Below are 13,433 nucleotides of genomic sequence, written 5' to 3' on the forward strand. Positions count from 1 at the left end.
GGAAAAAATTAGTAAATCCTGTGAAATAACTAAACCAAACACCATTTACCATAAAAATAGATTTTAATTGTTACGGATACCCAGCACCAGAGGTTGTTCACACAGAATAAAATATACTGAGTCATAAGTCACTCTCCTGAAGCACAAGAAGAGCATCCAAGGACTTCCATTAGAATGGATGCAACGAGTCCTTCTGACAATTTAGAGTCACTTAAGAGCTCTCCAATTTTTTAAAATATATATTTAAACATAAAATTATTTGCTCGTTCTGCATCTAGATTCAGCATTATCTATCCAACACGAGCCATTTCCAAATTGCAAGCTTCCTCAGTTCCCAATTAGTTTACCAAAAGTATTTCAAAATGTAGTAACTTGGCTAGATTTTCCCTTTACATAGAAGGGAAGGGAGTAGTTTACCTACAACAGACTGATAATTTATCAGAGATAATCAAAGTGATTTACAAATCTTCCAACACTTTATAAGGTAAACAGTAATACAGCCACACTATAGAGAAAAGGAGAGGTTACACAATTTAACTATGCACACTGTTCTATTTCTGTGCCTGCTACTGACTCACTAAGGCATCCTGATTCTCAAGTCCCTTGCTCTAGCCACCAGACAATACTTCCTCATTATGAGTTCAATTTAATCTGCTGAGGTGGTCCTTTCTGACACTTCCTGTGAACTTAGCACTTGGGAGATCAGCTAGGACAGAAATAGAGGCTTAATTCTGTAATTCAATCCTGCTTGACGAAGGGACACTTTTAAAGAGCAAGGAACTAAGTTTTTCATAAGTGTTTTCATTAGCTAATGTGAACTAAGACCACTTCAAAGGATGAAACAGCTATATTACATTTCATAAACCTCTCCCCCACTTTTGGGTTACTCACTGAAAAGTTCCTTATATGCTTAAAAATACCTGCCTCACAAACCAGTTTTATTGTTGGGAGAAAATAAAGTTGTTCAACTATCAATTTATTAGATTTATAAAGCAAAAGACTTTTCTTCATGGATTCAGAAGTTAGACGCTACTAGTAAATAATGGACCCCTTTTTCACAGTGCCTACACTAAACTCACAAGCCAAATGTTAGGTAGGGGACAGGCGAATGAGGGCTTGTCTACATTACCCAGAGGATCAATGGGCAGCGATCAATCCACAGGGGTCGATTTAACGCATCTAGTCTGGATGCGATAAATCAAGCGCTCTCCCGTCAACTCTGGTACTCCACCGGAGAGAGAGGTGCAGGCAGAGTCGACAGGGGAGCGTCAGCTGTCGACTCACCGCAGTGAAGTCATAATGATGAGAGCTATACAAGTACCTAAACAGAAAGTGTTTCAGACTGCAGCTGTACTCATCAATAATGTTCAATTGCGGGTCCTGGAGCCTTCAGGTCCGCACCAATTCACTCTCCATCTTGATGTGATTAGTTCATTCCATATTCTAGATAATGTCAGCCCTGGGCCACACTGCAGAACGTAGCTAGTTACAGTTTACTCTGCCCCAAAGACTATGACCCAGAACATAACTGATATTTTAAGAAGTTCTCTCTTTCTAGAGAGCCCACAAACAGTAATGATTTAATTAAGGCACAGAAATGTGTACAACTGAGCTAATACTCAAGTAGTTTTAGATAAACTTAGCCCTTTTCTGCATGCGGACAATCCAGAACAAATCATAACCCGAGTTATTAGTAAGGCTGCAAGTCTGTCACAGGGGTCACAGATTCTGTGGATGACATCCACAGCTGCAGCGGCCAGTGCGACTGACCCCAGGGCCGTCTGAGCAGCGGCACCCTAGGAACAGCTAAGAATTACTCAGGGGAATTTATAGCAAAAGTCATGGACAAGTCAGGGCCCTGAATCTTTGTTTATTGCCTGTGACCTGTCTCTGAGTTTTACTAAAAACACCCATGACCAAATCTTAGCCTTATTTATTAGACATAATTGTTTAAAACCATACAGATTGATATTTGCAAAACTGTTTGTACTCAGACATATGATTTAAACTGTGCTGATTAGTTGTGATTAACATCAGTAGCACAGCTAGGAACAGAAATTTGACTGGGCCCCAATTTATGGAGATGGGCAATGATGAGAGAGCTTGGCTGGGCTTCACACAGCAGAAGCAGCAGCCTGTTTCTCTGTTCTGTAGCTGACACCACTTGGTGCCGATCCCTGATGCCATTGGTTGCACAGCACTCCACCCTCCCCAATCCCTGGGGGGTATAATGTGTCTTTACATGACCATGCAGGGCAGCTGTGTTCCCCCTTCTAGTAGGCCCCCTCCCTCCCTGTTGGGGGAGGCAGTTACTATCCAATCCAGAAAAGTTAAGGAGAGGAGGGAAGAACAGAGGCTTTCCATTTCCTTCTCCATTCCCTGGAACAGGGGAGGGAGGGGATTCACATGGGCTCAGATATGTGTAGACTTGGGTGTGGCCTACCCATGGCTATGCCCTGATTAACATATTTTCCTCAACAGGCATACTCACATGAGATTTGGAAATTCACTTTTGTGACCATCATGATTGCGAGTACAAGCTCAATCACACAAATGTTTGTGAGATGTGAATACAAACAGGTGGAAGTATACCCAAAGCAAGCTCATTAAAAATTGAGCACATCTGTGATTTTTTTTGCCATATTAACTGAGCTCTAGGAGCAAATGAGAAGATAGTTTCTCTTGAAACAGAAAGCATGGCGAAAGGCCAGGAAGTTAGTTTGTATGTCGATAATATCCAGGATTTTCTTCTACCTACAAGAAGGTAAAAATAAGAAGAGTTATTAAGTTGAATCTATAGGTAAAAAGTTATATCAAGAAAAATTTTGGAACTTCATTCTGCAGCCTTCTGTCCCATTGAACAAAGGTTATGTAGCAGGACTTGTAGACACCCAGTATTGTGATAAGAGACTTTAGGCGTTGTGTATGACTCTTGAGTATTCTGCCTGAGAATAATCCAGCAACCGGTAAAATGATCTATCAAACAATAAGAACCACATCCTAGCATAAGTGCATTTGAGTGTTCTCACAATTCTTAACCAGTACACCAAACAAGATATCTTTCCATCCTGCACTTAATAATGAGACAGCACTGTCTCTCAGTGCTCCTTCCAAAGGAGCCTTCCCTCTGGAAATTATGTTTAAGTTAGAGGTACGATTACAGCTGTCCATAATGATCCTTCTTAAAAAGGAAAGTGTCCCAAACTTTTGTATTTCACAACTTTTAGTAGATACACCTCTGGCTAAGGTTACAAGTGGGTAGAATTCCTGCTCACATACCAAAAAGTGCATACAGAAGGGTGAAAGGAAACAAACTATTGAAGGGAAAGCTTTGTCTCTCAGGGATTGATCAACAGGAATATTCACATTATAGCAATTTCTTTACGCTAGGGACGAACATCCACTTAATAAATCACTTGGGGGAAAGACATCAACAAGGAAAAAAAAAAACCACCCAAGACCACCGTTCATATCTGCTGTTCTAAGACTAAGTTTGCAGTTTTCCGGTATGAGATGGACAAGTATATGACAAACTTAGAGACTTACTAAAGGTGTGACATTGTAATATTCTTGTGGAGTCACAGTTTTCAGCCCACCAAAGTAGTCCAGGACCCAGATATTGGTGATGTTGAATTTGGCAAAGAACCAGTTATGATCTCGAGGCCAGCTTGCCATCTCAGGGTGTCGACTGAATAACGATAACTTTGCAAAGACAGCTTCTGTATCATTCACCTAACAAGTAACCAGCAACATATTACAAAAGATGTAAACTTCATTGGTAAAAGACTAATTTAGAGGCATTTAAAATCAACTGCCAATAAGAATATTCTACTAACATGAGAGTAAAATAAGTTTCCCTCCCAAATTATAGTACCCCACATCCACCCAGACAGGGAGGATTCACCAGATTGAGGTTTGCCCCAGAAAGCTAGATACATGTACCAACAGGAGTTCCTCTCTAGCATGGATATATCCACCATTCTAAGTATCACCTCTGGAAATTAACAACCAGTAACTGTTATAATTAAATATTATCCAAAGAGAGAAATAATATCCATAGAAAAGCACTGCACCCTGAGTGATGTATGACAATTTAAAGTGAGGAGAAAGATAAATCCCATGAAAGTCTGCATTTATTCAATATTATTTCTTTAAAATATCAACTAATGCCAAAGACTATATCTGTTGAAGAGACCAATCATTTGGTAATAGTGAGTAAAAAGTAAGAGAGAGAGCCATATAGCAGCTTTGCAAGTTTCCTTGTAGGATACACAGTTTCTTTCACCTGAAGAAGAGGAGCGTTCTTGAGTATGTTTACTGGATATCATTGACACTTGTTTACTTACTAGTTTGATCTCTTTCGAAATTAAGAACATTTGATATTCCCATTGCTCTTCTGGCCACAATAAAGTACTACTTCAGCTACAGATTAAGTTCTTTCCCCCATAAGAGAAAAGCTAGTTTCAGACAAAGAATAGTAAGGTAATATATTTATGAAGAGATAATTTTGCTTGGGTACAAAGATTGGCCCCAGACTGAAACTGCACTGTTTGGGAAAAATCATAGGTAAATCTTTGAGACACTAATAAGACTAGCTAATGGTAGCCAAAGGCTTGACTACATTGTGGGACACTGCGCTTTACAGAGGTACGGTTTCTAAAGCACACTAACGTATTGCACGTTAATTGGTCCAGGTAGAACCTATTCATGTGCACTACACTAAAGCACACCAGCAACGTTTACGTGGAGCAATTATTGTACATCACATCAGTGAGCTTTAGAAATGACACCTCTATAGAGCACATTCTACAAGAGCTGAAAAAGGTGACTGTCTCAATGATGCAGTACCTGGTTTAATTCTACTTCTCAACTAGATAACTTAATATTGATACAAAAACAATTTTTAGGAAACAAAGGGTAGGGAGCAGGGATGGTAGCTTCATTATTAGGATAAACAAGCAAGTTTCAGCAAAAATGAGAAAGTTATATTAGTTCCTTTAAAACTAAGAGACTCTGGCAAAAGATGTCAAATCCCTGTCTGGAGAGAGAGTAACCAGCAACACTAGCTATTCATTTATGCAAACTGCAGCCTGACGGTACTGTCTTTTGTAAATAGTTCTGCAGTGGTTCAATAATGTACTGTGTATTAAATACAAGTTTATCATGCATCTTTTTGGGGGCCATCTCCCTTATTCTTGTTTCATGCTGGACGCCGCTTCCTGCGGCTCCCATTGGCCGGGAACGGCGAACCGCAGCCACTGGGAGCTGCTGGCAGCAGTGCCTGCGGATGGTCAATGTAAACAAACTGTCTCACGGCCCGCCAACGGATTACCCTGACAGGCTGCAGGTTGCCCACCACTGTAGTTGATCCTTTCTACATGGCTGATGCAATATTCCAGGTGCAGTTGTATCTTCTGGGCACCTAATTACCAAAAACATATTAAACTGGAGGGAGCTCAAATGAGTAATAAAAATGATGCAGGACTGAAGAACAGATTTACAAAGTAAGATTGAGAGCTAAATGTGGGAACAGTGAATTAAGGGGTTGGGAAAATATAATGTACTCATATCTGAAGGGCATAAACACCAAGTAAGGAATTATTTAGGGTATTGCTAAGAGGGAATAATTATCAGTAATGAGATGATACTAAAGGGAAAAATTCAGGCTGAATGACAAAGTGTGTCTAGTGTCCCACAGAAGGCTGATAAAACTAACTTAGATTGAAAAAAGCACTAGTAAATGGCAGGAAACAATACAGTACTGCACTGGCAGGAAGATCAACAGATGATGCAATATTTTTTCCATCTTTGAACTCCTACAATTTTATGCCTCATACTAGCTGTTAACCAAGCAAAGTGGTAGAAGCCTAATCATTCAGGTCATTAAAACCGGACTGAGCACTTACCATAGTATTAAGTTATTTTGTACTGACTGAACCTTGGCTTAGATTTGTTAGTTCTTAAAAAAAGAACCACAGAAATTAGAGACTTCCCTCACTGTAGTAGCTCTGCCAAGAACAGCTCTATAGAATTCTCTCTAGAGACTCTCAGTGATACTTTGAGTATTGGTCAGAAGTTGTGACTTAATCTACTAAGCAAACTATGAGCTAAATTGCTATATCGTCAAAGGGCTTAGCCTGAATCATTCGATTAGTTTGAATCTTTTCTGTCAAGTATGTAATGTTACACTTCTGTACAGATTTCTATTCTCTGTTCACTAAAGAGTACTGCTTTGTACACAATACTATCCTGTTCAGTGCAGACTTTCAGTTGTTTACCTTATCAACAGTCCCAGAGAAGATAACGTGGGCACACAGGGGATTCTGGGGATCATACCCTTTCTTCTTGCAGTAAGGAGTCTGTGCCAAAGACACTGTTAGGGAGGCATTTGCATCCACCTGAAATACAAGCAGTAACGTAATTGGCAAAGCTGTCCCAAAACAATGCATTACATAACTAAGTTTGTTAAAATAAACTGATTGCAGGGTTGTCAATTTCCCAGGAAATGCCAGGTGCTGGTGAATACCAGCCTAAACCCGGTTTAAAATAATTGCATTAGTGTCCAGCAAGTTCAGAATGCATCTTTTCAAACTATGGATATATCCATTCAAAACTGAGGAATGGACTCAGTCTATCCACTACATCAAAGCTGGTCTTCTGCTACAGAGGGCGGGAGGGGCAGCCCTGAGTCCTCCGGCCCAGAGCCACCTGCACACCCCCTGCACCAAACAGGAGCTCCCCCAGGTAAGTGCTCTGCACCTCCTGCCTGCCCCAGCCCTGAGCTTCCTCCTGCACCCCCACCCTGAGCGCCCTCCCACACCCTAACTCCCTCTCAGACCCCACACCCCACCCTGAGCACCCGCTGTATCACAAAGTGTTAAACCAACATTTTAAAAAATAATAAAGCATATTCAATCACATTGCTCTCACTACAAATATTAATAACTTTTTTTTAGTGAGAGCAAAAAGGTTTTTTGTACCGGTAAAATTAAAATTTTTGAAAATATTGTTTATTTCATCTTTATCTCGTCTTTTAATTTCTATTTTTGTGTATGTTTTACAATTTACATAATATATTAGTACAGTAGTACATGTATATAATTTATACATAAATATACATATATTGGGGGTGCATGCTCAAAAATTTTTTTACTGGTAGGGGTGCGCAATCAAAAAAGTTTGGAGACTACTGCCCTAGATAGATGGCCTCTGAATAGGTCTGAAAGACCACACAGTTTAGAACAGGGGTCTCAAACACATGGCCAAATGGGGCCCGCGGGGTTCTTTCGTGTGGCCCACCAAGCTCCCGCGCGCCCCTCTGCCTACCCCGTGGTGCCACGAGCCCCGCACCGCTCCCTGAAGCGGCTGGAACCATGCCCCTGCGGCCCTGGGGAGGAAGGAAGAGGGCTGCATGCGTAACTCTTGCTTCCAGGCACCTCCCATTGGCCGGGAATGGGGAACCGCGGCCAATGGGAGCTTCAGGGGAGGTACCTGGAGGAGCAGCAAAAGCAGCACACAGAGCCGTGTGCCCCCTCCCCCACCCCCAGGGACATGGTTCTGGCTGCTTCCTGGAGCGGAGCAGAGCAGTGTGGGGCAAGGACAGGCAGACAGCAAGCCTGCCCTGGCCCCGGTGCATGCCGCTGCCACCCTGGAGCTGCTCTAGGTAAGTGGCGCCAGGCCAGAGCCCACACCCCGAACCCCTTCTGCACCCCGCATCCCAACTCCCTGCCCTGAGCCCCCTGCCTCACCCGGCACCCCTGCTGCACCCCAACCCCCTACCCGGAGCCCCCTGCCGCACCCTGCACCCCGATCCCCTGCTGCACCCCACACCCCTGCCCTGAGCCCCCTGCTGTACCCTGCATGCCTCCTGCACCTCAACTCCCTGCCCTGAGCCCCCGCCACACCCTCTGCTCCCTCTGGGGGCAGGGAGGGGGCGGAATTGGGGTGGGGACTTCGGGGAAGGGGTGGAGTGGGGGAGGGGCCAGGAGCAGCAAGCGTGGGGTGTCAGTGATGCAGCCATTGGGCCAATGCACTAGTCCTCATGTGGCCCTCGTGGTCATTTGAGTTTGAGACCCCTGGTTTAGAAGGTTCTAACAGGAAAATTTGTCTAACGTACAATTGGAGGCCTCAAAAAATGGGCCTTATTAACACCTGAATTTAATGTATGATCTATATATTCTCAACTCCATTAACGTTTGAAGCTAGTTTTAAAAATCCAGTTTAAGTTAGGAGTGTAAAAATCTATTTGAAAGCAACTTCAACTGTTTAAAATAAAAAGCACTCAACTCCATTCTGGAAGCACAAACATATCTGGAAGACTTACTACCTAGTTTAAAAAACAAAAATCCCTTTTCGCCTAAAAATAAGCATGACAAGCGTCTGTCCAAGAATAAGTTAGAAAGGCCCAAAAGCTGATATGATGAGAATGCCTTAACTATAACTTGTCACATTTAAAAAGAAAAGGAGTACTTGTGGCACCTTAGAGACTAACAAATTTATTTGAGCATAAGTGAGCTGTAGCTCACGAAAGCTTATGCTCAAATAAATGTGTTAGTCTCTAAGGTGCCACAAGTACTCCTTTTCTTTTTGCGAATACAGACTAACATGGCTGCTACTCTGAAACTTGTCACACTTAGTAGTTGTCAACACATGCATGGAGATTTTTTAAATTTTACAAAAATTAATTTGTTGAAAACATCAAGAAATTTACATAGAAGGTTTTGTAGTAAGAATCCAGACTAGGAAAATCAGTTTCTTCCAAAGCCAGATATGGAGGAGGTAAAAGTCAGTATGCATTTAAGGTACAGGTTATGGGGCCTGACCACATTACCTACATGGATACAAATTCCTGGTATAGATATGTTGCATCTGAAACCAAGACACACTGCAATAATGCAAGCCCTGCTTTAAAATGGAGCAGTGCATCTATATCAGTGCAAAGGCCTCCTAGCGTAGTCAGGCCCTAAGTGTTTGTCAGGAAACAAACAATTCAACCAATGTTATCCCTCCAAAGTGGGGCCAGAGGGGGAATACAGTACTTCAGAGAACTGCATTCCCATCATGGAGTGAACAGTCACATGAACTTCTTCATTTTCAATATTTAAAAGACCATAACACCCTCCCCCCAGTGTTGTAGTCAAATCACACGCGTAGCCCCTTACACCCATGCAAAGCCCTACTGGTCAATGGGGTTCCACACAGGGACAAGAGTTCGTCAATGCAGATCCAATGGTGGAGGACTCATGTTTGTTTACAAGTCTGTTTAACCAATAATAGAAGATAAACCTCATTCCTCTCAGTTTGGTTTCAGTTTACCAGGTTAGCAGTAATGGACTTCAGAAAAGGGCAAAATTTAAATAAGTTCTGGTCCTCTAACTGATAAAGTAGAAATTATTAAGGCTTCTATCTCCTGAGGACAAGCTTCATATCTAAATTAGCTCCCAAATGAATTTAGTTTTGTAACTGCAAAGATCTGTAGAGCTTTTAGCTAGGCAGAGAAGGAAGGATATTTGCACAAACTTTATGTAGGTCTGCATAAGTTTCCAACTTTCTTGTGCATTTCTTTGATTTCAGAATCTGAAGTCTCCTTTCAAAACACTAGATTATTTATATAATTTGACATTATATTTCACACCTTCCCCTCAAAACACAACTAAGAGTTCAATGTGCATCTGGGAAATTCCATTAGAATAGCTTATTTCAGCAAAAAAATTTAAGCGACCTAAGCATTATACAAGTTCCCACTGCATTTATGGAACTACAGCCACCACGAGACTATGACAGTGCAAATGCTCAAGTTGATCAACTCCAAAAAAAGCTGAATCATAGTTATTTGGTGTTATCTGCTGGCACAGGTCTCTATGTGATGGTGAACCAAACAGTTGACCTCTGTGCTGCAACAGCAGAATATAGATAAGAGAATACATCATCTGTGGGGGAGCTTTCTGATTGGAAAGAGCCTACTGAAACAGTAAAATCTATAACAGTGTCAAAACAGTTAGGCAGGGGTCATAAAATGCAGTGTTTGATCAAACCTCCATATTTCTTAAAACAAATAGTTTCATACATGAAATATTACAAATAGAAATTAAAAGGGAAAAATGGTAACTACAAAGCATTCAGACCAACCAGGTGAGGACTACAGACAGATAATTCAAGAGGCAAATTGACATTAGTTATATAGGCAAAGGCTAAAACAAAACTTCATGAGTGTTTTGCCCACGTTTTAGTTTTCTTTACAAGGAAAACAGGAGTGAAGAGAGGGGGAAATCATGTATTGGATTCTCCTCCAAATCTGTGTTTTTTAGACTGCACTCTTCAGCAGGGACTTGAGTGTGTGCAGACATGTAAAAATAAGTAGCACCATCCTGGGTATTACATAGTTTAATGATTTCTTTAAACAATACCATCACTATTGGTTCCTCATTCTTGGATCTCATGCCCCCAGTGGGAATCATGACACACTTCTACTACTTTTAAAATTCTTTACAGAAAACAGTAGCAGTGACTAGTGCTCAAAACCTCTCCCGTCCCCTCCACTACTGCATTGTATATACCAGGGCTTTGGAGTAGAGCCTGGAGCTGGAGCGCGGAGCAGCTCCGGAGCAGTGGAGCTGCAGGTTTTTGCCTGGAGCTGAAGTGGAGCCAGAGCACAGCTCCAAAGCCCTGGTACATACAACCAACTGCTGCTATCGCCTTAAGCACACTAAATCAGTCTAGTTAGTTCATTCTTCACCAAGCCAAGAAAAGAAGTTTGGCAGGAGCTGGTTAGGGACTTTCAGTGGTTGCTGCTTTGACTCTTTGTCTCAGTCTGCTCTCATATGCCTTTTGTTTCAGCTGTAAATGAATTTAGTAAGTATTTGGGTCTGAGCATCTCTGAAGCTCTTCAGGCACATCTACACTGCAAAAGACTCTGAATCAGCAAATCTCAGATCCCATGCCAACTCACTTGGACTCATGGAACAGGGCTAAAAATAGCAGTGTATATGTTCCCGTTCGGGCTCTCAAACCCAGTCAGAGCCCAGGCTCCAGACCAGTGGTGGGCAACCTGCGCCCCGCATGAGGCCCATCAGTCTGCCCGCTGCTTCCTACAGCTCCCATCAGCCAGGAACAGCGAACTGCGGCCACTGGGAGCTGCGGGGGGCTGTGCCTGGGGACGGTCAACATCAGCAAAATGTCTCACGGCCCGCAATCAGCTTACCCTGATGTGCCGCATGCTGCCCACCACTGCTCCAGACCAAGTGGGTACATTCACACTGATATTTTTAGCCTCACAGTGCAAGGCCCGTGAGCCCAATTCAGTCAATCCGGGCTCCGAGACTAGCTGCCTGGTTTTTTTTTGTTTTTGTTTTCCTGAAGTATAGACACACCCTTGGTTGCTTTAGCCCAACAGAGCCACTTTTTCAGCTCCCAAGTCCCGTGTGGCTCATTTGGTGCCCACCCTCCTCTTTTTGAAGTCCTCTGCTTCTTTACTCAGTGCCCCCTCTTGGAGCTTCAGCAGTTTCATCTATTGGTGCATTTTTGTCATAGATGACCATAACATGTTTGAGGAGAGTTGCCTAGAGATTACTTTTCTGGCTGCTTGTAACACTCCAGTCCTCTTCTATACATTTAGCAGCTTCGCTGTCTTCACTTTATACTTCTGATGTCTCCAGATGCTGTATTCCATAATGGCTATATTAATCAGCACTCAAGTCATAGTAGTCGCAGAGCAAACAATGTTCCAACTCCTGAAGAAAATATCACATACTACAAATATATTAGCAGCAAATAGATTAGGAAGTTAGGCTGTTTTTTCAAATGTCTGAGCTAATTCATACACCATTATCCCTACTTTTATTTCAAATTTGCACACACTAATATTTGCAGCTTTTGCAAGGATGCTAAGGAAAGGATAATTGCAATAAAGGAGTGATGCATCTCGCCATTTCCACATACCATACCACATACCATACCATACCATACCATAAGATGATTATTAACTTGCTTATTATCACTAATTATGAAACTTGTTGGCCAAGGATGTTTGCTAGTAACACCCAAATTAAGACTGATCTCAAAATAAACTTCCTTTACTCTTCAAAAGGAATTGGGGATCTTGGGATGCTTGAGCCCCCGTTCAGTGTGAGCTCTCACGCGTACCACAACTGGCATGCGTGCGATGTGTGTGCACGGGATATCGCAGCAGGGGTATGACACCACTCACAAATGGGGGAGGAAGGGCATGCTCATCAGGAGCTCCCCTGTGGCCTGAAATAGCAGACCCAGTCCCCTCTGCTGCTCGATCAAGCTATGTCCCCTCTGAGGGGCACAGACGAGACACACCGGCCTAGATGAGCTCGCCCACGGCACATGCGGCCGGGACACGCCCCCCACAGCGAGTGCAGCATTTCACCAGCACCAGACACTGACTCACTGAGGGGCACCGGGCCGGGGGCAGATGGCCCCGGCGTTGGGGGGGGGGGGTCCAGTGACACGCACGCGAACCCCACGGCAAGGACTCGGGTCAGCGATCGCCCGCTGCGCCCAGCCCCAACCCTGCGGGCCCGCCCCCTCCCCGGCCGGGGCGAGCAGGGCCCGGCGCCGCGCTCACCTGCAGGTCCTGCACGGACACCTCGAGCGCGGTGAGGTAGAAGTAGGGGACGCCGCTGCCGCGGGGCCCGGGCGGCCCGTCGCTCAGCGAGAAGACGTTGGCGAAGGGGCGGCCCCGCAGCGGCTCGCGCGCGGAGAGCGTGGCCAGCGCGCCCCAGTCGCACTGGTGAGCCACGTAGCGGGCCACGCGCGCCGCGTCCTCATGCGGCGGGATCCCGGCCCCCGCGCCGACCACCAGCGCCCACAGGAGGAGGAGGAGAATCACCCGCTGCCTCATAGCTAAGAGCGTAACTAACTCTGCTCGCCGCGGGTGGCCAGGCGGTTTCCTCCTGAAGGGGCGGGACCACGCCACTCTCAGCCAATGGGCACCCGCCACCCGGCCCTCTCCACCAATGAGGGCGCGTTGGAGGCGGAACAGTACTTCAGTGGGGCGTGGTCATTCTGCTTTCAGCCAATGGGCGCACACCGCCCTCTCATGTCCGCCAATGAGCTCTGCCAGAGGGCGGGGCGAATGGGCACGAAGTCCATCGCTGGTAAACATAACCGATTCTCGCAGCGGCTCTGTGCGGCGGAAGGAGTCGCTCCTATGTCAGCCAATGAATAAAGCCCCTTCGCAATCTCCTCCAATAACGACTCGCCCTGGGCGGGCGGAGGCGGGGTTAAAGCGGCTTGGGGCGGAGGGAGTGGCACTCACACGCTGCTACTGGTTAGGTGAAACATAAACAAACTGGTCACGTGGTGGGAGGGGCCCCTGACTCCCCAGGCCGCGGCGGGCGCGAGCTGCTGCGGGTCACTCTCCTCGCAGCCCTCGGGCCCAGGCTACGGGGGCCGTTTGGTGCCGG

General features: G+C 44.7%; 1 protein-coding gene across 1 annotated transcript; it reads right to left on the reverse strand.

Annotated features, from left to right (window-relative positions):
* Window positions 1-44: 44 nt before the first annotated feature.
* On the reverse strand, window positions 45-13,182 carry CREG1 (cellular repressor of E1A stimulated genes 1). The gene is made up of 4 exons (XM_037906705.2): window positions 12,593-13,182; window positions 6,279-6,398; window positions 3,547-3,732; window positions 45-2,754 (listed from the first exon to the last, which is right to left on the reverse strand). The coding sequence occupies exons 1-4, from the start codon at window positions 12,866-12,868 to the stop codon at window positions 2,716-2,718; spliced, it is 621 nt and encodes a 206-aa protein (XP_037762633.1). The 5' UTR covers window positions 12,869-13,182; the 3' UTR covers window positions 45-2,715.
* Window positions 13,183-13,433: the final 251 nt, after the last annotated feature.

This window comes from Chelonia mydas, chromosome 1 (assembly GCF_015237465.2).
Source record: "Chelonia mydas isolate rCheMyd1 chromosome 1, rCheMyd1.pri.v2, whole genome shotgun sequence".
Taxonomy (NCBI): Eukaryota; Metazoa; Chordata; order Testudines; family Cheloniidae; genus Chelonia; species Chelonia mydas.

What these genes read in the sequence shown, in the direction of transcription:
- CREG1 (XM_037906705.2), bottom strand. Translation starts at nt 12,868, where the DNA reads ATGAGGCAGCGGGTGATTCTCCTCCTCCTCCTGTGGGCGCTGGTGGTC. An exon ending in TGTCCGTGCAGGACCTGCAG is followed by an intron (nt 6,399 to 12,592) that starts GTGAGCGCGGCG and finishes CTTGTATTTCAG; the next exon opens with GTGGATGCAAATGCCTCCCT. An exon ending in TCTCTGGGACTGTTGATAAG is followed by an intron (nt 3,733 to 6,278) that starts GTAAACAACTGA and finishes GTTACTTGTTAG; the next exon opens with GTGAATGATACAGAAGCTGT.